The sequence below is a fragment of the Plodia interpunctella genome, chromosome 2 (assembly GCF_027563975.2).
Source record: "Plodia interpunctella isolate USDA-ARS_2022_Savannah chromosome 2, ilPloInte3.2, whole genome shotgun sequence".
Classification (NCBI taxonomy): domain Eukaryota; kingdom Metazoa; phylum Arthropoda; class Insecta; order Lepidoptera; family Pyralidae; genus Plodia; species Plodia interpunctella.
Genome location: NC_071295.1, coordinates 10,363,651 through 10,390,447, shown reverse-complemented (window position 1 = coordinate 10,390,447; position 26,797 = coordinate 10,363,651). Strand labels below are relative to the sequence as shown.

The window sequence follows — 26,797 nt, the reverse complement described above, 5'->3', positions numbered from 1 at the left end:
TATACTTGGATCTATTTGGTTTAGAAAGTATATAAAAAAATATGGTATTCGATCAATAAGTATGAAAAGCAAAAATAAAATTTTGATGGTGGCTTTTTTTTCCCAAACGATAAACGGTAAATCGGAACAGTCACCATTATCGGAATAGTCAAACGTAGGTTGTATTGTAACCTACTTTCGATGGTAAATAAAAGATTATCAATTATCATAATAAATCGTGCTTGTAAGTAGTGCGCTCGTGAAGTTACATACCGATTTAAGATTTAGTCGAGTGCTCCGCTCTCGATTCGCTATCGAGCGGGTAATTAATCGATGTCAATGCCAAAACCGAACATATCCTTCTAAATATTAGCATATTCACAGATTAGACGGGATACCGAGAGATATATATTTTATGTTTTGGAATTATCTAGAGAATAATGAATAAATTAAACACAACCTCTACGGAATAAAAAATAAGTTCAAACATAGCTGAATTTATTTATTTTGCGGTAATGTAGTTGCAGTTAAAAGTATGTATGTATTTTGCACTGCTGCAGCACCCCTATTTATAAGGGTGCTCAAACCCCACAAAGATTATGGAGATTATGATGATGATGGGATTCATTGTATTGTATTCGTTTCACGTTTTTTCCCTTGATTGATCTCGTGTTGCAGCTGGCGTTTATCGGTAAAACTGAGATTGTTTATATACTTCCTAATTTGCGTAAATTTTAAGTTTAGTTTGTCAATCATACAAACTGCGGCTCGTGTCTCGAACTTGACATTCGGAAATAAAATATTTTTATCACTAAAACTTTCCAACTACATTCATAAGGAGTTTTTTTTAAATATTTTTAATTCATTCAGATGAATGAATTAAAAATATTAAATGGGGGTTGAGTGGGTATTGAGGGGTTCAAACCCCTCAATAGAAAATTTCAGCCATATAAGTAGAGTTTCTTTATTTTTTTTTAATGTGTTACTCTGCGGAGAAATACTCTGTGCGTTAGTTCAAAAATAATCCGCAAACAGCCGACGGCGCGCGAATCCCGACCAGTTTTTGCTAACGCCAGCTACAAAAAGTAAGACTTGATGCCGGTGACAGGGAAAGTCAAACAAATGATCTGTTCGGGATAATCCTACATAGATGTGGGTGAAAGGCTCTCGGCTAGACGGTAATGATATTTTTTTTTCTTATCGAGTGTGTTATTGCTAACACTGGCGTCGCCTGAAGACATGATTTTTACGACTACCCACCGACATCTAGTGGCAAGTAGTCGCATATACACTAGTGAACTTAAACTGTCAACCAGTGTGCAGGTTTCCTCACGTTTTTCTATACATGATGATAATGGTAATGATATCGATATGGTTGTTTATAATTAGCCCTACATTTTTATATATGGACAGGTAAGTCTATGCGTGTGTAGTGTATACGGTAGCGGTGGTGGTGTAATGGTTAAGACGCCCGCCTGTGGATCGAAAGATCCCAGGTTCGAATCCTACTCGTGCCACATGAGTTTGTATACCAATCTGACTCATGTATAGTAGTTTTCATAGACCACCACTTGCTTCCGGTGAAGGAAAACATCGTGAGGAAACCTTCACACTGGTCGATTATTATTAACTGCTGTGTGAAATTGAGAAGGCAATGTAAAATCACTCCATTAATAATGCCAAGAAAGTTGTTGTGTGTGTTTCATTCCACGTAATGACCACGACCCTCAGCCATGAGGAATACGACTATGAAGAAGTCTAATAAGAAAGTGAAGAAAACGGATTTCTGGTGAACTACGTTGCCGTCGAAATATGAATGGTTGAATGAATGGTCAAGATTGGTTGATAAACACTGTGTTGCCAGCCACCAGGAGATAGCAACTTCATTTAATTTTATTTTACTTTGGGACTAGCTCAATCTGTGTGATTTTTCGTAATATAATATATATTTTTTATTATTTTATTTTATTATTGTTAAAATGTCATATTTTTTTTGTAATCACCCTAAAGTACGGCTGACAAATGGAAAATGAATATATGATGGGAAATTTTCAAGTTGCTGTGGCATTTAGGAGTCCAAGTGCGGTTTTTGTTTTGATTCTGCCAACAAATCTGTCACCACTTCAAAAGACATCAACGTGTTTTGAAAGTATTTGTCAAATACATTGAATTACCTATTTGGTATTAATTTTATTCCCTTTTTTTATCTAAGTATATTAAGTATCTCAAACTCGTAAGGTTAGTAGAATCGTACATAGTAACTTTTCCCCTCCTTGTCCAATATGAATTTTGATATTTTTATCGTTGGGTAGAAATTTCTCAGACTTATAAATTACAAGTTGCTGCCCAGGATTTCTCATAAATAATTAAATATATACGAACTAATCACACAGAATCTTATAAAATTCAAAAAGCACCTGACAGCGGTGGGATCCGAACCCACGCCCTTTCGGACTGGTGTTAAAGTTTAAACCCTAATAATTTAATTTAGAAGTAATTATCTATCATTATTGTGATTTGTGATCAAGAGATCAAATAATTAAAAAAATATATTATTATGTATGTCTATAAAAATATTAATGAAATAGCTATTTTATTAATATTTTTAATAAAATTCTAAAATCGATCAAAAGTAATAAAAATTTAAACTAAACTTAACTAAATAAAAATACATTTTATAATAGAAAGGGGTTATAAAAAATATATTTATGTTATATAAGCAAAAAGTTTCTGACAGCGGTGGGATTCGAACCCACGCCCTTTCGGACTGGTGCCTAAAACCAGCGCCTTAGACCACTCGGCCACGCTGCCTCGTGAGAGCTCGGTCGAAATATTGAATCTCATGTCGTGGGCCAATTCACGTCATTGTAAATATTGCTAATTGTCAAGTAATGTTTTAGAAACTGCCATAATATTTTCATTTTCGTATTAGTACATGTACCTACATTAGTACAATATTATTTTTAAAACATTTTTAAGGAATCAGGTAATTTTAATCATTATTATTTTTTAGTTAGTTGTATTTTCTTTTATTAGTACAAGTTTAATTTCCTGTTAAGTACCTATGTTTCACAAATAAGACAAATTGCGTACGTACGTATTGTACGCATATCGTACTACATTGTACAAATGCACAATGAATAAGCGCCTGTAAAATGTATCAAGCAAAAGTGTTGTATTTATGCTTACATTTTTGAACAAATTAGACATATTGACATTATACTTACGTCAACCTACGCTTTAATAAGTTTAACGTGTGTGTCTGTGTATCGCCCAAACGGATGAACCGATTTACGTTTAGTTTTTTTTTGTGTCATAGATAATTTTATCCCGAGTGTTCTTAGCTATGTTCTTAGACATGAAAAACATAGTTACAATGGCATTCTGAAGCCATTTTTATGCGGTGGTTCTTAAATGTTTTTTGATCAAAATCGGTTCAGCCGTTCAAAAGTTGTAGCGAAATTCATTTCGCTACAACTTTTGAACTAAAAACAACTTTTCATATTGTTGTATAAAACTTACTTAATCATATTGAAAGGTTTTTTTTAATTTGTCTAACAAAAACTTGTAAAATATATTATTCATCATCATCAACCCAGCTCTTTTAATTTAATCACATTTTTTAGATAAAAAAACTTATTTACAAATTCTTGGATAACGATTCAATTGCCGATTTAAAAAAATGCGACACCATACTTAAATCGAATAAAACTATTGCGTTACTGAGTGACTGACTCTCAGACAACGCACAGCCGAAACTACTGGGCGTAGAAAGCTGAATTGTGGTGTGTAAGTTCCTAGGACAGTGTAGGGGAGAAGAAGTAAGAAGGGATTTCCTAAAATTCCCACTGGAAACGGATTTGTACTCATATAGTAAGTTGTGGGAAAAACTAGTATCATATATGTATAATGTGGATGTACTATCTGCTGCGGGAATTTCAGAATAAAAAGTACCCTATGTGTTATTTCAGGTTATATTCTACCCGTGTACCAAATTTTATAACAATTCGTCCAGTAGATTTTGCGTGAAAGAGTAACAAACATACATACATTATTCCATACAAAGTTTCCCATTTATAATATTAATAGGAATCAATATAGGAAACACGACAATTATCGTGTCGCATCGGATCACATTGTAGTTGAGAAGAAAAGATCCACGAAGTGAATAGTTTATTAGTTAAAAGTTACAAGTTTAAGTTGCTTGTCCGCAACAATTGCTAGTAATGCTGATGTTAGTCGAATGGCATGTGTTTACAAATAAACAAATAATCTTTAGCGATAATTGACGTACTAAAACTGGGTCGACTACGACACAGCAGGATTGTACGATGTAGGTAAGTCGTACAGCATTGATCTTTTATCTCGATGTGGACGCAGGGTAAAGAACACCCGATTACTGACGCGCTCGTCTCGAGTAAACACAAAAATCTCCAGGGCTGCCTACTGTTTAATTAAATAAAACTCATAATTGTTCATAATGACCTGTATATTTACCTAAGTGTATAGGAGTGTATTTACATTTCAGTGGACATCCATCGTGTAAACTGACTACCTAGCCTTAACATGTAAAATATAATATGAACATAAATTCACTCGTTCAACTTGCAATCTTCCTAGTATTGCAAATTAACAAAAATATATGCGTTTGAAAATAATTGTATGGTTTTGTCATGGACTACTGATGTCACGAAAGTGAATTTCATAGAATTCTGATTATTATTTTAATGTACAATAGGAAGATACATCGTGAAATTATAAACATTGAAAACATATTCCTAATGAGACTCTATTTTTTTTTTTTACTTAAATTCATATTTAAACAAGCCTATTATCGATATCGATTATCGATGTTAGAAAACGAATTCAACGTTAAGCGGGAGACCAATTAGTACAACTTATTTTTGGTTACAGTGATATAACATTACAGTACAAGTTACTCCAGTAGACTAAGAGAATTTACAAATATAATGTACAAATTCTTAAACTAATGAGCATGGGACTGCTCCCTACGATGTACTAGAATTAAATTATTATGTTGTGTAAACGTGAATAAGTAGTGTGTTATAGAAAGAGATTACGCCGTGAACATTAAATTTATGCCCAGTTTATGCTTGGGCGTAAATCTCTGTTTATATAAGTATCCTAATACTTGCAGAGATTTACGTCCAAGCATAACCTCGATTCACGATTCAGATAATATAACGGTGTAAACATTTAAATATAATGTCTTTTTTTAAATAAATTAGCCACAAATAACTCGTGAGCCGAATGATGTTGTCTCGTCTCAAGGGTTATTATTGAAATTGTTCTAAATCAAGTGAAAATCGTCCTTCTCTTCGATTTTTGAATCATGCGTGTATTTAAAAAATCCATCCATCCATTCTATCTCATATATCGCATATAGGTAATATTGTAACTAATTGGACATTTTTATTCCAATTAGTTACATTATTTAGAAAAATTTAATTTAATGTTTTAGAAAATTTTAATAAGACTTTGTTTCCTCTATTCCATCATTTTTTTGATATATAGGGATAAATCACACAGATTGAGTTAGCTCCAAAGTAAGTTCCAGACTTGTGTCATTTATTTATTACAAGGATGGAATAAAGAAGATTTTTTTTAACAGCAATACCTGCAGGCTACAACAAGTTTGATAAATACATATCCCATAATGATATTTCATTATTTTTCAGAAAATTGATTCGTACTTAAATTTTGAATACACAACATAGTAATAAAATTCCGCTATTATCCAAACCAGTGGTTCTGATAGGAATGTATGTAAGGCAATTGCGAGTAAACTGCATTTTTAAATTAGTTTTATTTTAAATTAACTAACCTAGGTAATTAAAAGTAGAATTCATGAATTAATTCCAAGTTAACAATACATTTTTGTCTCGTAAATAAAACAATTTTTATTTAATAAAAAGTGATTGGTATTTTCTTTTTAAGATTTAAGAATTGAAAAATATAAACATAATTCTAAATGCAGTTCGCACGTATTGAACCTTATAGAACGTTTCAACTACTTTCTAATTATGTCCTTATATTTGCTGAGTTTTGACATTTAGAACACTTTACAGATAATATTTACTAGTATATAATTAGCATATTTTTACAATTCGATGGTCACAAAAAAATACAGTGAATTTCAGGTTTCTTGTTTCAAAACAATATATTGCAAAAAAGTTTTAATCTTGTCTATGCTTGAGACAAAATGTAATATTTTTATTTTAAGCAAATAATTAGAAATGTATTATTTACACTTGCTCAGAATTATTTATTTTATCCATAAACTGAGAGTTGCGTCTACAATTTTATATAGATTTGTTAAATTATCGTATTGAAAATAATAAATTAATTGACAATTGTTGTTTAAAAATTAACCACTGGATTAATTATTATTTAATCGGATATAATGAAAATATAGAAAACAGACCTTAACATTGAAAATGGCACATAGCTTATAAAGAAAAAGTTTAACAATAAAAATATATGATTTCGTTGCACAACCAAGTTAAAAATAATATATTGTGAGTTTGTAACGTGAAAAAATACGGTGGAATTTCATAATTGTTTTTTTTTTCATATTTTAACGCGTTATTAAACGAAATAATCTTTCGAAAAAGGTATTTTCTGTTACCGTTATTAGCATATGCGTAGATCGGTTTATCCCAGAAAAAACTTTTAGGGCCAGACATGATCGAAGCTGTGCTAAGCGGAGTCATGTTTCAAGCCGCCAACTTCGTCATTTGGTTGTCAATACCCAGCTGAGCACCTGTTCAGCTGGGTATTGACAACCTACTGCGACCTAATCCAAAAGAGTCTCGTTTTGACGAACGAAATTCTTTTGGTTGTTCGAGACTTAGCATCGATTAGAGTCGAGTTCCAGCCTTAGGCCCAATTTATGCCAGGGCGTAAAACCAACCGCGCATATGCGTATATATGCAATAAAATAAACACTAACTAGGTATATGATTAATAATTTCTTAGCCAAACAGAGAACTTAATATCCTTAGTTGATAAAATGTTAATTTTAATCCAATTTATTCAAACATACTTAATAAATAGACACCACTTAATAAATAGACCTAGAAAGGAACGTATAAACTATTAGCAAATTACAATTGTAAGCCAAAAAGTTAACAGCCATGTGTTTATACATAATATAATATTTAAAAATATTAATTTCGATGATGCCATGGATTATATGGAAGCAAAAAGCTTGTTGTACAAATTCTAATTAAAAATGTAGTGTTGATATAGATATACAATACAAGTACTATATTACATACATAGACAAAAGATATGGACGTGTCCATAGACCTCTAGAGTTAGTTACCCCTTGTTCATAAACAAATAAATATATAAAAAATTGTATAAACTAGACTCCAACACTAAGACTACAGCAAAATATTATTTTTTTTTAAACTATAAATAAGTAATTTATGAAGTCCGTGCGAAGAGATATTGCAATATACAGATAAGCAGATGGCACATTCAATTTTACAGATAACATTCGACAATCAACCATCCATCATATAGAACAATGATATTCAACAACACACAAACCACGTTGGTCTCGAAGCGAAAGTTTAGGACACCACGTGATCTTGATCACTCAACTTGGTCTTGAAATTGATAATTTAAATAATTTAACATTTCAATGGCCCATCTCTGACAATCTCTTCGTTTAGACCTTTTTTTTTTTGTACAGAGTTTGTACATGTCACAGTACAAGCCGTACAAAACTCAATCCAAATGATATAAATTTTAATAAATTTTTGTGTCAGTCACAGAACAATTTTAGCCACGTAGACGCATATGCGTGAAACCATAATTTAAATATTATTAATAATAATAATTAAAAAAAAAAAAAACAAAAATGTATGAACGGCATTTTGATCAAGCCGATTAGTCTCGATCGGTCAGCCGACTAGTAAACACGTGGCATGGTTTGTTCTGTGTCGTCTCACGCGTAAAATTCCCTATTGTTGTGTCCCTTCCCGTAGGAGGCTGCGGCGGGGCTTCTCTTCGGCTCATCCAGGGCGTAAGAACCTTCATCTTTCTTGCGCATGCGGTACACAATGAACATAACCACGAGGATCGCGCATAATAGTCCAACTACTGCGCCACCAATCACGGCTGAAAGTACAATTAAAATCTTTATTATATATTATAATCAGCACTCGGATCACAATCATAACCTGTTTTGATATACCTTTTGACTATGTACATTATGTACTTTTATATATTATTAGAAAGAAAAAAAAAACATTGTAAGAAACAATAATGGTAAGCCGATCTGGCATGATAGGGACCAACACTGTTCAAATGAGTTTCTTTAGGCATTTCTTCTCAGCAGTGGTCGTTCCGAAATGCCAGTAGTTTGTAGCTTGTGAGAAATAACTATAAATATAAAGATTGACGAGAAAAAGTGCCTGTGAAGGTCTAATTTCTGAATGATTTGAATTTGAATATTAAAATTGCTCCAAAATATGATTTTAGGTGATTATAATCTATTGGGGTCATAATTAATTAATTATTTACTTATATTATATATTTTATTTTAATATTCGTAAGTATTATTACTGAACGGGACTACATTCCCGTACAAATTAACACTTTGTAGACATGAAAAACATAGTTACAATGGCATTCTGAAGCCATTTTTATGCGGTGGTTCTTAAATGTTTTTTGATCAAAATCGGTTAAGCCGTTCAAAAGTTGTAGCGAAATGAATATTGAAAGGTGGGGGGTTTTTTTAATTTGTCTAACAAATAAACTCGTTCTCCCGGTGTGTAGCGGTGTTACAAATCGCGGTGTGACTCAATGGGAACAAACAAATATCAGTAGTTTTACAATTACTTCAAATTTTTTAGTTTGAGGAAGTATTAAGTTGTTCGACTACAATGTGAATGCAATCGTAATCATCATATGGCGTGCCTTGGATGCAATAAAATACTCATATGTAATTGGCGCAGCCGATCATGTGCGTGACAAGTCAGTGGATGGAGTTCTGACAAGTAAGAGTAGTAACGAACACTGACCAGCAAGAATGCCAGGCTGCGCGAAGAAGCTGGTGGCTTGGTCCTCCGGCTTGTTCATGATGAGCACGCCGTTGTCCGCCGGACCCACCTTCGACTCCACGAACGACGACCCGTCCGGCTGGTGGTCCTGGAAATGATAATGATCTCGATCAGTGTCTTCGTTACGATGTCATTTAGCAAGACAATTCTTTAATAATTAGATGCAGTATTTTCTAGTGCTTATCGCTAGAATGTGCATACTTTGTAACATTGTTAACAAAGTCTAGCATGTTATTATCGGCGGGAACCTGTAATTGGCTTCTTGTAATGTATTGTTTTTGTCTAGAATTATGTATGCTCTTGCTTATTAAATATGCTGTTGCTCCTTAAAATATACAAATAAAAACAATCTGATAAAACCTATGTAACCACTAGAGGGTGAATAAGCGCGGCTAAGAACTTCTTTTTTCAGTCTTTATTTGTGTTCCACTGCTGTGTATGATGTGTACTATGCGTGTATGTATGATGTGGCTAAGAACATCAAACAGAAAATAACATTAAGACTGGCTACAACGCACGCCAGCGCCACCATCACACTTTATCAAGTTATTTTAATTAATAGCGAAAATTAATAAAATACTACATGACAATATGATACAAGATAATCGTTTTTCAAAATGGAAATTACAATTTACTAAAAAGAAAAACATGGCCACCAAAATCCTTGTCGAAAGATACACGTCAAACTCATAACTCGCTCATTTGGTTGGGGATCAAAAATTGAGAATCAATGGAAAACTGTTGTTTATGTGTGATGAAGTAGTAGAAGGACTACAAGATGACACTGTTACTACTCGAGTTGTGATCAGAATGGTGGTCATTTAAGAATAAAGTAAGTTTATAAACAAAGGTTTGTGCTATGTTTCTATTGCTTTCGATAGAAATATCTTAGGATTCGCAGAGCTAAAATCGGTAAATGTATTTTATCCAAAGGTTGACTGTAAAGTTTATTATTAAACTTACACATTATGTGTTTACTACAGACCTCCGATTTATACGTACAATCATCAGTTTTATCCAATTTTTATGAAGCTGTTTTTGCATATACAAAAAATAATCGTCAAAAAGTTCAACCGGACGCATCGATCGATTAAACCTTTTCGTTTGTAAATATTAAAACAAATAAAAAAAATTGGAGAAACTTCATAACTTCGATTATGTGAGAGTCGGACTCCTGGTATTTTGTACAATAGACTTTAATAAATAAATTAAACATGAAACAATATAAGACTACTTACAGGTTCAGGATTGGTTTCCTCTCCAGAGATGCTGATATCAGTCTGGTCTGGACGCGAGGGGGGGACGTCCCTCGCGCCACCAATCACCACTTCGGTGTTGCTTGTCTCCGAGGGCTTCAACCGTGCTGGAATTACAATGACGAAAAGCAAATTAGGACAGATACAAGAGGAAACAGAAGGTAAAAATGTACTGGACATTTCTTTTGACAATGTTATCACACTGCAAGAAGCTTTAATTTGTTAGTATTTTTAGAGTTTAGATACTCCATTGGATTAAAAGTCGATTCGATTAATAGAATAATGATTGCTTCGAAAACTATTTTCCGTTGTTAGTATTTTTCAGTTGTTACAATGTTGCATATGAAAAGAATTACTCATACACATTCCATTTACATACGAAACGAAAAGTGTAAAGAAATTAGTAATCGTTTGGTGGACGAAGACTTAGGAATAGGGTCGTTTATTCAGGTATTCGGAATTGCTAAGGATCAATCACTATTTAAATTAAAATGATACATCAAAAATCCAAAAATTAAAATTCTAAAATACATGAGAGATGCCAATGACGAAAATAAATTGGCCATAAATGCTAAAAATGATCACCATGGGATGATAAATGCTAACGTACCGAAAAACATGCGGCACTAGTCGATGGAGCATTCAATAAATGGATACGAGAAATCGGTAAAAACGATATTGTTTTGCATGATGAAGAATGAGTCATGCAAGGTAATTAAATAAATCATTTCATAGCTAATGTAGATACTGATAAACTTACCGAACTCCTTTTCAGAAGAATTGTTTTGAAGAATAGAAATTTATAGATAGACAATTTAGTAATAAATATTTATCGAGTCGACCGTCTAGGAGCGTGTTAAACGGGAAACTGGTGTGTGGATAACCAAATGGCTTCTGTCACACTTTACAGATGATAAAAAAGTGTAAATTCAAGGCTATGACACAATTAACACTATTGTTTTAATAGCTACAGCATAATGACAATTATTACGGATATTTTGTTAATGTTAGTAATTTGTTAATTTATAGTTAAACTGATTGTTTCGTGACGTAATAAGGAAAATAGTAATGACTACATAATTCAAAATAACACAGTAATTGACATCGACGAGAACACAAATTTAACTTTAATAAGAAAACAATTGAAGTCATAAAAAATAATGATATTAAAGCTTCGTCTTACACAATATTTCTGGACAATGATAAGAAAGTAAAATGTGTGTTCTCAACTATAGACTAAAAACGCAAAAAAAGGTCATGCCATAGCAGCTACTCACGAATGACTACATCGAAATATGGGACCGCTGACGTCGGCTCCGATATGACGTCTGGGTAGAAGTCGAAGCTTGAGTGGAATATGGATTTGGGGTCATCGGTGACGATGATTAGGGTAGTGTTGGTCGTGGACAGGAGGGGTCTGGGTGTGGTGATGGCGAAGTCTTCGTCGTCTTCAGGCCCTTCACCTGATCCGCGCCCGTCCTCGTCGTCGACGCCCGGCCCGGCGCCCCACCCGGACCCTGAGCTCTCGTCTTCTAGACCTGATCCATCATCGTCAACATATTCCGGGGGCGCTTGGTTTGATGGGGCTACTGCGCTTGCGGCTGGGTCCTGGAATTTTAAAAAATAAATTTGAATAGGCTGATTTGTTTGAATTCGGTTTTGCTCCCTCGACAAACCAGAGACTATGGTGCTTTCTCGTTTCAGAAGCCAAGATGGTTAATGTGCCAAAGGAGTAGCAGTAGTAGTATGATGATCTGTACCAATATAATTATGCATTTTCTCTATGCAAGTACTTATAAATATTTGTATTCAAACACTGATAGATAAAATATGGTTATGTAGATCAAATATATATCATTATCTCTGTAGCAGTGCATCTCCTTCTTTACGTGTCGACTCGGCTAAATTTGTGTGCATACTATAGCATTTAACTAAATAAACCCTAGTATTTTATGGGAAAGATGTTTCGAAATCTGATACGATACACACCTAATATTAGTTGGAAACTTTTGATTCTAAACAGTTCTATGCCTTCATTTCCGAACGCAATTAACCAACCTGTCAAGAAATGTTTAATACCTACAATCAAACGATTAATCACTTCGTTATATAAATGATATGAATGACTCCGTATACATAATTTAGAAGCTTGACCTATTTACTGTTTCTATGCCGACACCTAAAAACACTTTACGGAGCTTTTTAGTTTGTACCGCTGTATTAATCACAACGAACTATTGTATCCAAAACAAAAGAGTCTAAATCACTGCAAAGGAAAATGGGTAGAACCATAAATCACTATATTGCGTTCCTTTCCACGTCACCATGGTCATGAATGGGCCAGGCCATGAATGGGGGATACGTGTTTTATAAGGTCACTCACCTCGTGTTTTCCGACGTGTGTTCTTAGTATTCAGTAGTATTAGGCCTGATTACGTTTGAATTATTTATATAATTTTGATTTGGGCAGCCCTGTGGCAGTGATGTGGTGAGTTAGCTTAAGTTGTGGAGCGAGCCGCGGCGGATCGATAGGCTTTTGGAGGGGCGCGGTGCGGTGAGGCGGGGTCGGGAGCGAGCTGGGGCGTTCCCGGGTGCTGCCGACAGATGCCGGGATGAGAGGCTTTGCAGGAATGTTCACTGTTTTAGCGGCAGAGCGCGTTTCAGGAGTTCGCGATTGCGGTGGTTTTCGACAGATGTCACTTGAGTCGTTGCTGTCCTCCCATCAAAATAGAAGTTATATAAAAGAAAATAATTTCTTTTATCTAATTTCTATTTTGATATTATGCATATCCATAAACTATTTTTTGTGCTGTAATAGTGACTTCGGGACTCTGCTGTGAGCTGAGACAAGCCCCAAATGACAAATATAAACAACAAATTTGTATTGTGACACTGAAAACGATTTTACTTGCAAGATTTGATTATAATCACCGGTACAGGTGAAACTAAATAAAAGCTCATAGCTAAGTATATATAATAATGATGCGCGAACGATGCGCGTTCGTTTCGCTCATACACCGGGTGCAGGTGCGTAATGAGCATTGATATTTATTATCTGCGGAAGCCGCGGCACTGGGCCTGCTCTGGCAATATTTTGTGTTTTTTATTACAGGAATACAGAGTATTAATGCGGATTTTACGGTGAGCTTCGATATTTCATTAGGATGTTTATGTTCTGGATGACGTTACTTGTTTACACTTTCGTCTAGATTTAAAACCAGGGGAAAATGTTAATTTATTAAAAAAAATAAAACACATAATGTTATGATTGATGAGCATGATTTTTCTTCCAGATTGTAGTAAATTTATTAATTTTTTTGCTACTGAGTTATTTATATTTTTACTACTGAATAAATTTTGGGTTTTTAGTAACATTAGAGTATTATATTATAGAGTACATATCTCGGTTAGGCCTTATTTTCTTAAGATGGGTATGTCAATTTCGTGACCGTTAAAGATGCCATGACATAGAAGAGTTATAAAAATGTGGTTAAAAACATACACGACTTTCTGGACAATTTTGATGGAATGGTTTGCCATGGCCTTCTTTATTTGCAGGTGCAGGTTTCCTCACGGCGTATTCCTTCACTAGAACAAGTGGTGGTCAGATTGGTATACAAACTCTTATGGCACGAGTTGGATTCAAACCTGGGACCTTTGACAGGCGAGCTTGACTACTGGACTACTACCGTTTCAATACACTAAGGACCCCTCAATCCACAAGAAATATCTGGAACAAAACTCCGTCACCTTTTAATATGCGAATTCTCAAGTGGGCGAAAAGCAACTGTTTAAAATGTACATTCTACTTCACATCAATTTACGCCACTTAGAGCTCAATGTAGCGGCAATAGCGGTGATATTAAAAAGAATGTCGGGTCGGTGCGTTGACTGTACAAAGTTTAATGGAAATTCGAGGCGCTAAGGGAATATTAACGGGATAATGGCGGCACCAAGTCTCACCTGGTTAAGCCTTTCCTTGTTCATTATCATACGTCTTGATATTTGTGAAGTTGCAGGACAGAATGAGTATCACTTTCTTTCTTATCCAATATGAAGCTGTGTAAGTACACTAAGACCACAACCTACTTCTCGCGAAGGAAATAATGATGTGAAAATCGGTACACTGGTATAAAGTTGACTGCAAAGGTCTAAAGTCTAAAGGCATCTGACATGACTTTTATGAATACCGCCAACAGGTGGCAGTAGCCATGCTAATGAACTCACGATTTTTTACTACATCGGAAGTTAGTGGTGGTCTATGACAAAATTAACTAACAATTTCCCAAAAGGTTAGGTATATGTCATGCTACGTCTGATTATACATTTTGTACTTATGTATACTATGTAATTAATTTGTGCAATAAAGAATTTTTGTATTGTATTGTATTTTAATTTATAGTAGGCAGATTAGGATGAGTTTCTCCCTTGTCTCCTTGCTGATAAGAGAGAGTCGCTTCTCATAGGCGATGAGCATGATCTGTCACTATACAAATGAGCCCAGTCAAACGTTGCAAGAGAAAGTGTTCCTTGATACCTTTTTACTGACCCCTAAAATTGTTATTATGCTAACCAAGTCACAAAAGTAACCTTGAGTCAAGTATGAACAATTTTTGAGAGCAAAAATCTTCAAGTTGTGATCGGAAATGGTAAATACTTTTTCCTTCTAGGGAATGAAATTATGTCTAAATAGGTCGCTAGATAGCGACCTCCAGATAAGCTCTGGGTTTGATTCCCAGCGCGCGCAAATATTGTACTCTGATCACAGTTCACATTAGTCTGCGGTTCTGGGTATAGTGTGGTCGGTTTTGTGTTTGCATCCATCGGACACACGATACTAGTTTAGTGCTTTGTGTGGGCCGTTCAGTCGTCTTGGAAAATGTCCTTTTCTTACAATGTCCTTTCTCATAATGTCCTTTTCTCGAAATGTCCTTTTAATAAAAAAAAACGGTTTTTAATCAGTTGCTTATCTAAATTATCATCAAAAATACACAAGGACATTTTGAGAAAGGACATTCTGAGAAAGGACATTGTGAGAAAAGAACATTTTGCGCCAAGACGGCTGAACGGAACGCGTTATGGCGTAAAATGCCTTTTCTCATAATGTCCTTTTCTCGAAATGTCCTTTCTCGTTCCGTTCAGCGTCTTGTTGTCAAATTTTCATTTTATTTTATCGTTAATACATATTAGGTTCAATTTATTTATAGAATTTTTCAAAAAGAAATCCTATAATCTTCATCTTTATATATAAGGAACCCACAGTTTTTAGAGTCATGTAAGACGTAAGTGGCTAATTGGCGTGAAGCAATTAACCCTAACGAGCAGCTCACACACCGGAACTCCACCTCCAAATGGAATTTTCTAGAAGCCTTCAGTTGCGAAAAAATTTCGGCGTATTAGATGTACTTAATTGTTGATGTTTTCTGTAACAGACCTTGTATGTGCCCTGAAATCCTAACAGGTATCAGCGATATCGACAACGCCCTTGAACAAGAAGGTCTTCTCATAAATACACTATTTTAATTTGAAATAAATGGGTTTTAAATCATTGGATAAGAATAATTTAAATTTGATATATTTATATTAAAAAAACTAAAAAATTGTTCCGGTGAAAAAGCGTATAAATAAGAAAACTATCGCTTTTTTATTATCAGTTCCTTATCGCAACGACTAAGTTTAGTGAAAAAATTCTTTATGATATCTTGGAAGTTCCTAACGGAATCTCCTTATAGGTAGGTACTGCTGGATTGGCGATTTAAAGAATTTATCAGAGAAGAAGAATTTTTTAGTTGAAATGTGACGTAATTAAATGAGAGCTCAATGTGTAGTTTAGAAACTGTACAGTCAACACCAAATAACAAAAAATATCCAAATTCAAACAGCGAATCGTTATTACCGCCGCATAGAGATTTATTCGGGGTAACTTGGCGTGACTGTACTTAGTGCTAAACGTTAAACAAATTAAAGTCATTAGTTCAGTATTACTGAAACAGTCGGGGTTTGCTACTGAACCTTGTAATTTACTGTTATTGAGGGCTTGGGAGTAGCACAAAATGAATGAGATATAGATATGACACACCATACTCAATTCCAATTTTTCCATTCAACATTCATTCGTAAAAACATAGAATTTGTCAGCTGTTTTCTATGCAGTCTGTAAACGTAAATCTTGTCGCTATAAACCCCGGGCTCCAACGCTCAATGACCGTGGAAGAAACTTGCATAACGCTCCGATAAGAGAGAGTTGCTTCTTATAGGCGATGAGCATGATCTGTCACTATACAAATGAGCCCAGCCAAACGTTGCGAGAGAAAGTGTTCCGTGATACCTTTTTACTGACCCCTAAAATTGTTATTATGTTAACCAAGTCACAAAAGTAACCTTGAGTCAAGTATGAACAATTTTTGAGAGCAAAAATCTTCAAGTTGGTTTTTTCATGAATTTAAATATTAGTATTGTTCATAAGTTTTAAAGAATTATTTATTGATTATATTTTGTGCTAAATTATGTCTTTTATGAGTAATCATCATAAAGTGTCATTTGTTATTAACTTTGTGGTGATATGATGTGATTTCGCGGTAAAAATTTACGTTGGGAAAATCTTTCTCCACCAAGAGTCTAAACCCATTAATTGTGGAGTAAACAAGAGTCAAAGGCCATTTTACTGATATTGTTGAGTAAACAAGCGTTTTTTATATTATTTTGTAAAATAAATTTCTGTTCCTTTGGTGTTTTGTTTTCATAGGCTTGTTATGTAGTAAACACCCCTATGTTATCCCGAGTAACGACACGCGATAGCGCATGATACCCTGTGAGCGAGACAGAAATATGTTTATTTATGGTTCATCATGGAATCGCGATTTTGATCAGCCGCTTTCATATTGTGGAAGAATTTATTTATTTTTGCCAAGGGCGGGCATAGCTGTATTTGTTCCTATTATTAGCAAAAAGAAAAAGAAAATGTATTGTTGTAAAACTTATATTACTCTATTAACGGTAATACACAAGAGGCAAGACGACTAAGGTCCATTTCATTGTCCATGGGATACACCTGCAAGCATACACGCTAATACTATTTTCTTTGGTATCGTGACATGTATATCTGTATTTAGTGATAGCTCAAAAAATAAAAAGGGAATCGATGTTAATAGATTGAAAATAACTCGATTTGAAGAAACCTGAAAAGATTATGCTACTTATGATATTTTTTTTGCAATAGAGATTGCCTATGTCTATCTAATGCCAAACCACTCCATTAATATTGCTAAAAAGTAGTTGAGTATTTCAATCCACATAGTAACCACGACCCTTGACTATGAGGAATACAGCTATCTCTCTCCCTTTACTGTTAAGGTAAAACCACTTATTCCGGGTCAGCAGTAGACGAACTCCAAACTGCCGTTGCCCTTCCTGGAGCGTTTAATTCCTGCATTATTTTTGAGTCGTGACGCAGAGTTAAGAAGAGCTATAAAATTCCCTTTTTGTCAGCGAAATTAGATGTCGTAAGCCGGCGCAGGGTAAAAGGCTTAGCCATTAGATAACCATTCCAATTTGCGCTCGGCCAGACCGCTCTCACATTTACATATATCCAGGCTGCCTATTGCAGGTTTTTTTTGACAGCAAGTTTTGTCTAACTAGTTCTTTTAATAAGAAGTTCATCATCAGCCATTTAAACGTCCCCACTATTGGACCATTGGTCTTATATTTATACTTATGCATGGATTGGATGAGGTGCATAAAAAGTTTTGTTTTAAATCAAGACAGTCGTGGCGAGGGCCACTTGTATTAACAAACTTTCGAAGTGAGAGAATCTTGGCCGAGGGCATATTGGAATGAGTGCCTAATGGCCGTACCCGGGGTAAGGGACAGCATTTGGGCCCAATAGCCCGGGAAATAGCCGGCCGGCGTCCGCCGTCCAAATTAGGTCAAGACGCGAAGCCGTGTCGAAAGCCCGAGCTTTTAGTGAATTATACGGACTTTTATTCGATTTCTCTCTCGGCTAACGACCGTATTACTTAATATTCCCGATCGGTATCGAGAAATTGGAGTAATCTAATAGATGATGAAGTGAATTGGTAATGTAAAAAGTGCGTCTTGCTCACTACCGTGGAAAAATATTTCATCAATAACTGAAAGAAAAGAGAAATCGTATAATGGGTACAAACAAAATTTGGAACTGAACTAAAACTGAAAACTAAAGTCGAATATCAAGGTCAAATTTTGAATGAAGTTGCGTCGACTAAATTTCTGGGGATAATAATAGATTCAAAATTGAACTGGAAAGATCATATAGATATAATGTGCAAAAGACTATGTAGTTCCGCGTATGTTTTATTTAAGTTATCAAATGAATTAAACACGAAATCCCTTCTTACTGCATATCACGGTTTAGTCACGGTTGAATCAGGTCTTAGATAAGGAATAATTTTCTGGGGAAATTCTACAGACAAGGATTTAGCCTTCAAAATGCAAAAACATTGTATTCGCGTAGTGTTTGGCTTACAAAGTATTGATAGTTGTCAGCCACTTTTTAAACAACATTTATTTAAAAAGCACCTCAAGTCCTTGCTGATTGAAAAATTTTATTATAATTTGAACGATTTTTTAATGGTAGATTTAGATAAAAATTTAGTTAAATTAGTAACTTTTATTTATTCGATTTTGTTTTGTGGAATAATAGCATGCTCTCCATTTAAATTTGCATACCCGTGGACGGTGAAACATGTAGGATTAAGTTTTTCTTTTAACACCACATTGTAAAAAATGTAAACTCATGTTTTTGCAAATAAATAATCTTTGCTTTGTCTTTGTCTTTGTAAATTATATGTATTAAATATATCCTATTTCTACATTTCTCTTTTGTGTTACAGCACGAATTAATTATTAATCACTAAATAAAGCTTTATATATTTTTTCATATTTATTTCGTAATTTTTTCTTAGCGAGTTGACACAGGCGTTTTTTGTGAAGACTACTAATTCGCCATTACCCAAGTACTGTTCGAATATACAGTTTGAGTTTAGCATCTAACGTGCCACTCTTCTAAGTCCTCCAGACATCGTAAGTTAACATCAGTAAATATGATATATAATGATATATTTTTAAATCGGCATCTCAATAAAAAAACTAATAAAAAAACCTGCAATACGTGACCGTAAAAAGCAAAAGTCACGTGAAATCAGGCTCATATCATGCGTCGCTGACGAACGGTGTTGTTAAATGAACCGCTTCACGGTTATTTTCGACAATTCCCATATTTACCTGCATATATATACAATTTGAAATACTCCCTATTTTTGTTTATATAGTTTCTTCAAAGGTAGAATTTAAATTTATGAGAACATTCACCAATAAGATTAGTTACGTAAGCCGCATGCGAGTTAAACTTGAAGAACTTGAGATTCTTCTCATAGACGAGGCTGGCAACCTGTTATATATATAAATAATTTCACGAAACAACCCATCATACATCAGTAAGTACTTATTTTTACTTAATTAAGTTGTCAACGAGTGTGGCGTCTTTCAGACAGACATCACATTAATGAAGCACCCGACAATGCCACTGGGGGGAGATATGCTATGAAGAGAAAACTGTATTTTGCATGAGATACGTTGTTAAAAAAAATAACTTGACATTTTCGTGAATTTTTTTATGGAGCCATTGAATGCAGGCTGTCCGTCCGAAACAAGCATTTTGAGTGCGTACACCAGTAAACTCTTCATGCTTCAACGCTCTCTGTGTTTCGTGACTGTGCAGTGTGCCTAGGTTATTCTAGTGATATTCTACCAAGCAGCCTATGGACACAGTACCAGGAAGACAACAATACAAGCGTTTGGCGACTGTCATAAACGAATGGTACCCAACTAACAATAACAATGGAGACGAACTTATAGATTTAAGGTTTGGGGCGATTTTGACATGAAAAATTCTTTAGCAGAGTTGTGTACTTTTTGTGATGGGTGGAAAATGTTAAACTCGCGTCAGGACATGTGATCAAATTGAAAATTCGTATGCACAAAGTTAATATTCAAGTTTTCACTTCTCGGCGAGTGCCGACTCGAAGTGCAACCCGTTTTTTATTTAAATTTCACTTAAATTGTCATAAAGAGAGAGCATAAAATAAGCATAACTTAAGGCATACCTACACTATAACCTACTTTATAAGTTGACAAAAATCCATCACATATTGTTATTGTTATTATTCATAACAAGTGTGATGGATTTTTGGACATATTTTTATTACAATTTCACATCGTACAGTTGAACGAAAATTATTAAAAGAATCAATTTTTTTCTGGTACGCCTACGGGATAAAAAGTATTTTCTCCCTTAATAAAAAACAATATCTTTTATCTCTGACATAAATTGTTACTAAATATAGACTGGCTGAAATTAATTTTGAAAAGCTAATAATCATTCATCCGTAAATTAAACAAGTCATAAATTCCCGCCATAATCCCGTGATGAATTGGTAGCACTAAACTAGTGACATTTCGCTTTTCATCCTCAAAAAAATATAATTACTAGGAGTGCCTCAAAAAGATAAAAGTGGAGCAGTTTCTAGGGACACCCGCCAACCGGAAAAATAATTTATTCCGTGTTCAGTGAGAAAATTAAAACTGAGATTCAGTGCTGTAAATAGGGGTGTACCAACACTGTCCGGGCACAGGGCGCATGAACGCGCAGAAATGGCAAGGGCAAAATCACAAAAAATACATATCTAGATAGATTAGGTATAAATATAACAAAAAGAAAACACTTATTTTTATTTTTTGTTAATGTATGAATGTTGTTTTGCTTTAAAAACGTACGGAATTGAATTCTGCATTTTAAACTATATTAATATATGCCGTGGTTCCAACTAGTGCAACAAGAAACCAAGTTCTAAGAGCGACTTGTAGGTAGCTTGCACCGGGCGCATTAAACGCTAGTTACGGCAATGCTGAAGGTTCATTTACACCATACAAGTGAATTCTCATACTATTTTCCCTCGCTTTGATTGTGGCTGTAATAAATGGCTGGCCAGCAGTGGGACACAAAATATGTTTAAAAAAGATTGGTTTACTGTTTCACTTGGTTTCTATTACACCTACGCCTTACAAACTTTTGGAAATAAAAATTATTAAACCATTTTCTTTACACAGCACATATTTAAAAACTCATATTAAAAGCTCTTGGACGACATCCAAGTGGAGGTGATGTATTGGTGTAGATCCAAGTGTCTAGTGAGATAATAAAAAAATATAAAGCAATACACGGCCAATGGATGTAAATATAGTAAGAACAAATATGACGCACTCATTTTATTTATTTTTTATGCCTGTCTGACGTCAACCTGTTCTTGAAAATGCTATTATTTTCTATCGGGTAGGTAGTCGTAAAAGTCATGTCAGATGCCTTTAGGCGACTTGAATAAAATCTGACACCAGTGTTAGCAACACCTGAAATAACGAGAAGCTGCCAAGATTGTGTCCCTTAGTCGCCTCGTAAGACGTCAATGGGAGAACATGTATAATAATAATAATAACGACTGATTTGAGGGGCCCATCCAGTGAGCGGCGGGTCACCACCTGCCACTGAATAGTCAGTTACCACCTGCCATTATCATGATTATGGCAGGTGACCGAACTCTTTGCAATAGCCCATTCTCAGTCCATCCAAATTTCATTCTATAGACCAGTACTTCTATCCATTATTCTGCAACAGTTCACACTCCCGCCGAGATCTGCTCATGGGCATATCATTTTATTGGTATATCCGCGAGCGGGTTTTGGCGGGAGACTTACACAACATCAAAACTCTCCAAAGGGCCTCTACGTGTTGGATCCATATCCCCACGCAAGCCTCTCAAAGGACCGGACTTAGTGATGTAAATTTTTAAAAGGAGATACATATTAATAATAATAAAACTTTATTTCAGACTTTGCAGTCCAAAAAGTGTTAGTAACAATTTAACTTGCTATGTTAGTAAACAATAAATTACAATAAAATTAGACTGTAAAGACTGATCGTATTTTAAGCGCGGATTAAAGTGCCTCATCTGCTGCCTACATAATTTGGCCCAAGAGCTAGGGTTAAGATTTATGGAGTTGCGAATTTAGTATGATAGTGAAAGTGTAGTTGGGATGTTTGTTCGCGAATTGCGGGAGTTTGGGCCGCAAAGTTACGCCGGATTCCATTTGCATTGTTGGCGTGTACTTGTGTAGGCGGCAAGGAATTTAACTTGAGTAAGAAGTTATAGTAACGGGTGGCTGATTAAAACTTTTTATGTTTGGTAATTTGAAGGTTAAAACGTGATGTTATCATAATGAGTCTTTCTTGTGTTCATTTTAATACTTTTAATGGCAAATTCAAATTCAAAATTCTATATTCAATTTAGGATGATGGACATCACTTATTGACGTAAGAAATTACTTAACTAAGTCTAGTGCCGACTTCCAAAGCGCAGGTGAAGAAGAATCGGCGCAACAAACTTCACCGCAGCCTTTTCTCCAAGGACGTCAATTGGCAAATGTTATAATTTAAAATGAAAGAAAACCGATTGTAAAATCAAAGTCGAATCTTATTATTTTTTTTCACTGACCCGGCATCACAGCCTCGAATGAAACCGGAACACGCGAAGAAGGGAGAGACATATACATGGTATACTCATATGGACTCTGTCTGAAATAAATAATTTAAATAGCAATCATCGAAATAGGTATAGAAAAAGTAGGGAATCCAATACAAATATTATTCATATATAAATTTATTTGTATATGGAAACGTTAACACATTGGAAATGGTACCACATAAACTCGATAACAGTTGAAAATTTAATTTAATTTAACCGGCACACCGCTGTCGTTTTGACAAAATGGTCTACTTTGCTATTTTCTGCACGTTATATTAACGTCAAAGTCGACGGTGCAACCCGCACTAACCAAATAGAATAAGAAAAGCTAAATTAAACGGAAGGGATTAATTAATACCGCGTATTATGCCTGATGGTACATCGTAAATAATTGTCGGGGTGATCCTTTTAATTTTTTTCCATACAATCTCCCTCCACTGTCAGTTGTAGGCGGAGGCACAGGGCCGGAGTACTGGGTCACGATAGGGAGCGATTCTATTCGAGCATTCGATTAAATATAAACATTCTAAAAAATATATTAAAACAAAGTATCTCGTCACACACACATACGAGTCCATTGAAAAGTTTGGATGTTTGTTACTCAATCACACAAATTCTCTATCTTCTCTACACAATCTTCTGGACGGATTTCCATCTAATTTGGTACACGGCACGAGTAGAATATAACCTAGAATAGAACATCTTCAATCTTAACATCTTATTCCTAAATTATCATCGGGGTGAAGTCCTGGGTCGCTCATAGTATCTGTATAAAAGCGACAATCATAACATATATATTATTAGAAAAAAAAATGTAAGAAACAATAATAATGGTAAGGACCAACATTGTTTGAATGAGTTTCTTTCGGCATTTCTTCTCAGCAGTGGTCGTTCCGAAATGCCAGTAGTTTGTAGCTTGTGAGAAATTACTATATAGTTTAAAAATTGACGTGATAAAGTGCCAGTGATGGTGTAATTTTTGAATAAATGATTTGAATTTGACAAATTCGTAAAAGATGATAAAATTTTCATGTGGTTTTCACCAATGAAAGCCCTGGTTATTCACGAGGAAGAGGACAACGCTAGTGTACTTTAAACAAATGCGCAGGGCCCTAGCCTATGCGGGGCCCTGCCTTAAGAATAATCCGGACCTGGTACTACATAATGATTTATGACGCAATCTTTTACTCGTAAATCAAAATACAACCGCTCTTGTTCTGAGCGGGACTTTGAAACAAGCTCCTTTTTCATAGTTTTGATTTACAGTGGCGAAACGATTAGTCGTAAAAGGAATAAAAATTGTAGATTACATGCAAGAACTGAACTATGATGACGCGCGTTTATTGCATACATATTCCTTGCTACATATAGGCAAAAACAGCATTCCCAAGGAGGGTTGATTGGCACTGAAGCTTCATGGGGGCAAACCAAATTTCAAACTGAATTATATCCTATAAATAATTACATGTCATATCATAACACGACTCAATTATTATAATAAAATAATTTACTTTTTTCGGGTATCGACTAAAATAATTATAAATGCCTAGTATGTAAGGTTACTGTCGCCAGGTTGCTATCAATTTAAGATGCCTTTAGGCAAATCGCAAAAACCTGACAACAAAACGTAGCGCACATTTATTACATTCAGCTGTATTCGTACAACTAAACGGAGAAAAATATGCGTTCATTTCTATTAGAGACAGGATTGCTCTTTTTTGTCATACACAATAAGTCACATAATTCCTAGAACAGTTTTTTCCGACGTTTCAATAACATGACCTTTTGAACTTCCCATCAGCTGCCTCGTACAAAACAACTCTTATTTATGTGTCAGTGAGACATCCTGAAGAATAGCAACAACGATTTGTCAAAGGAAATGTACGTAATTACATTCACTTTCTGGGAAACAGTATTTATGTCGCTTTTGGAAGTATCAGTAGTGACGTTTGTATACTTAGTTTCGTATAAAGACTTATAAGGACCTGTTTTATCGCTTGCTGATAAAGTATCTGACCTATATGTAACATAGAAAATTGTGTTTGATAGGGCTAACTGACAAAATAATGATACTTCAGGCAGATTTATTAGATCTGTCAGATTTCAGAGATAATGTGATACAAATTTAGGCAGATCTATGTAGGTGTTAGTTTATCTGTCAGTTATTATATTTTATTACGAAATAGTGAAACGGACACTAAGCGTTTTCGTTTTCTGAAAAGCACTACATATTTTTGTATTTTCTTCATGAAATGTGCGAATTTATGAAAAAGGGTGGGAGCGTGAAGGGCTTGGTGGCTCGACGGTAGAGTGTCACGATTCTAGACTCCGATGTTTAACAACTGAGAAAGAAACGCTAATAGATGAGCGAAAGAGAAAGAGATAGACAGACGACTTCTATTAAAGTAAAGGTATTAGTAAAGGTGAAATGAGTGTAAATAGATATAACATTTTTGTATCCCTTGTATGACGCGTAGTGATAAGATTTGTCTGGTAGTCCATTACTGTCGCTCTTAAGTTGTGTGATAAAGACAGAATATGGGCCAAGGCCCTTTCGTGCTAAAATTACCGAAACAAAAATGTATCTAAAATGCCTGAGATTAAAGACAAAATAGCTAATTAAGTTAATTGAGCTAAGGTCCGTCCACCGATAGATTCATCTTATTGAGATGAAAAGTCCACTTTGGCAATTAGAATTTTAGCCACAATCTTACTAATCCAACACGAGAACGGAACGGAATTGTGAATTCGACATAATAGCGGAAAGCCCTGGATCAGTCAGTGACCCGCATATGCGAAATGTTTCATATCCTCTTTCTATATATCTCTCTTTCATAGAAGTTCTATGTTATTAGATATTATCTATCTTATGAATATGATGATGTGTAAATTGTTAGTTACAATGATGTATGTATGTAGGTGTATAACAAATCGGATATTTATTGTATTTTCTGGTCGAACATTTTGCCAAATATTCACAAACTCCAACCCTAGCAAAAATAATTCCAAATTTGCTCCTTTCACCGTGGCATACCATTACATGCAAAGTAACTGGATGTGCGGTTTATTGTATTCGTGATATCCGATATTTTGACCCTCGTGATATTACCTGAAACAATACAAAATCATTATTAGAAACCAATATTTTAACCAATCAAATATAGTTTAGGACTGATGTTTTTTGAAATAAAAATATATCGCATATATATAACATTTTTATAACAAGAGTTGATACTCAGGGCCAGCGAAATATAAATAAATAAATAAATTAGGACAAATCACACAGATTGAGCTAGCCCCAAAGTAAGTTCGAGACTTGTGTTATGGGATACTAACTCAACGATTTATAACAAATACATATATAGATAAACATCCAAGACCCAGGCCAATCAGAAAAAGATCATTTTCCATCATGATCCGACCGGGCATCGAACCCGGGACCTCTTGGTTCAGACGCAAGCACTTTACCACTGCGCCAACGAGTTCGTCAAAATATGTAATAGTAATTCGTAATAATATTACAAATGCGAAAGTTTGTGAGGATGTATGATAGTTAGTTACTCTTTCAGACAAAATCTCCTGGACCGATTGTTATGAAATTTTGTACACGGGTAGATTATAGTCTGAAAAAGCACATAAGGTACTTTTCCTCCCGAAATTCCTACGGAAATGAAGCCCCGGGGCACTGCTAGTACTATATATAAATATACGAGTAACGTTTTAATTTACAAGAGATACTGCATGACTGAAGAATATAGTAATGTAGTATAGTAACAATATATAATTACGTTTTTGAGAACAATTGTTGTGAATTATACGAATTATCAAGCGAAAGGTCTATTTGCAAACGAGG

At 34.8% G+C, this 26,797-nt stretch overlaps 1 protein-coding gene and 1 non-coding gene across 4 annotated transcripts in view; both read right to left on the bottom strand.

Moving 5' to 3' along the window:
* Window positions 1–2,710: 2,710 nt before the first annotated feature.
* On the bottom strand, window positions 2,711–2,790 carry TRNAL-UAG (transfer RNA leucine (anticodon UAG)). Its single transcript has one exon. It is a non-coding gene; the product is annotated as a tRNA-Leu (tRNA).
* A 1,660-nt stretch (window positions 2,791–4,450) lies between these two features.
* Window positions 4,451–26,797, bottom strand: part of Sdc (Syndecan) — a 217,468-nt gene continuing 195,121 nt past the window's right edge. The window contains exons 2-5 of one of the 3 annotated variants that reach the window (XM_053763402.1): window positions 11,794–11,938; window positions 10,313–10,437; window positions 9,036–9,162; window positions 4,451–8,130 (exon numbers count right to left, since the gene is read on the bottom strand). In XM_053763402.1, coding sequence (XP_053619377.1) covers window positions 7,958–8,130; window positions 9,036–9,162; window positions 10,313–10,437; window positions 11,794–11,938 — 570 coding nt within the window. In that variant the 3' untranslated portion in view covers window positions 4,451–7,957. Of the gene's footprint in view, window positions 8,131–9,035; window positions 9,163–10,312; window positions 10,438–11,090; window positions 11,242–11,607; window positions 11,939–26,797 lie in introns of those variants that run through there. The other 2 variants (XM_053763394.1, XM_053763409.2) reach the window with 2 other exon arrangements.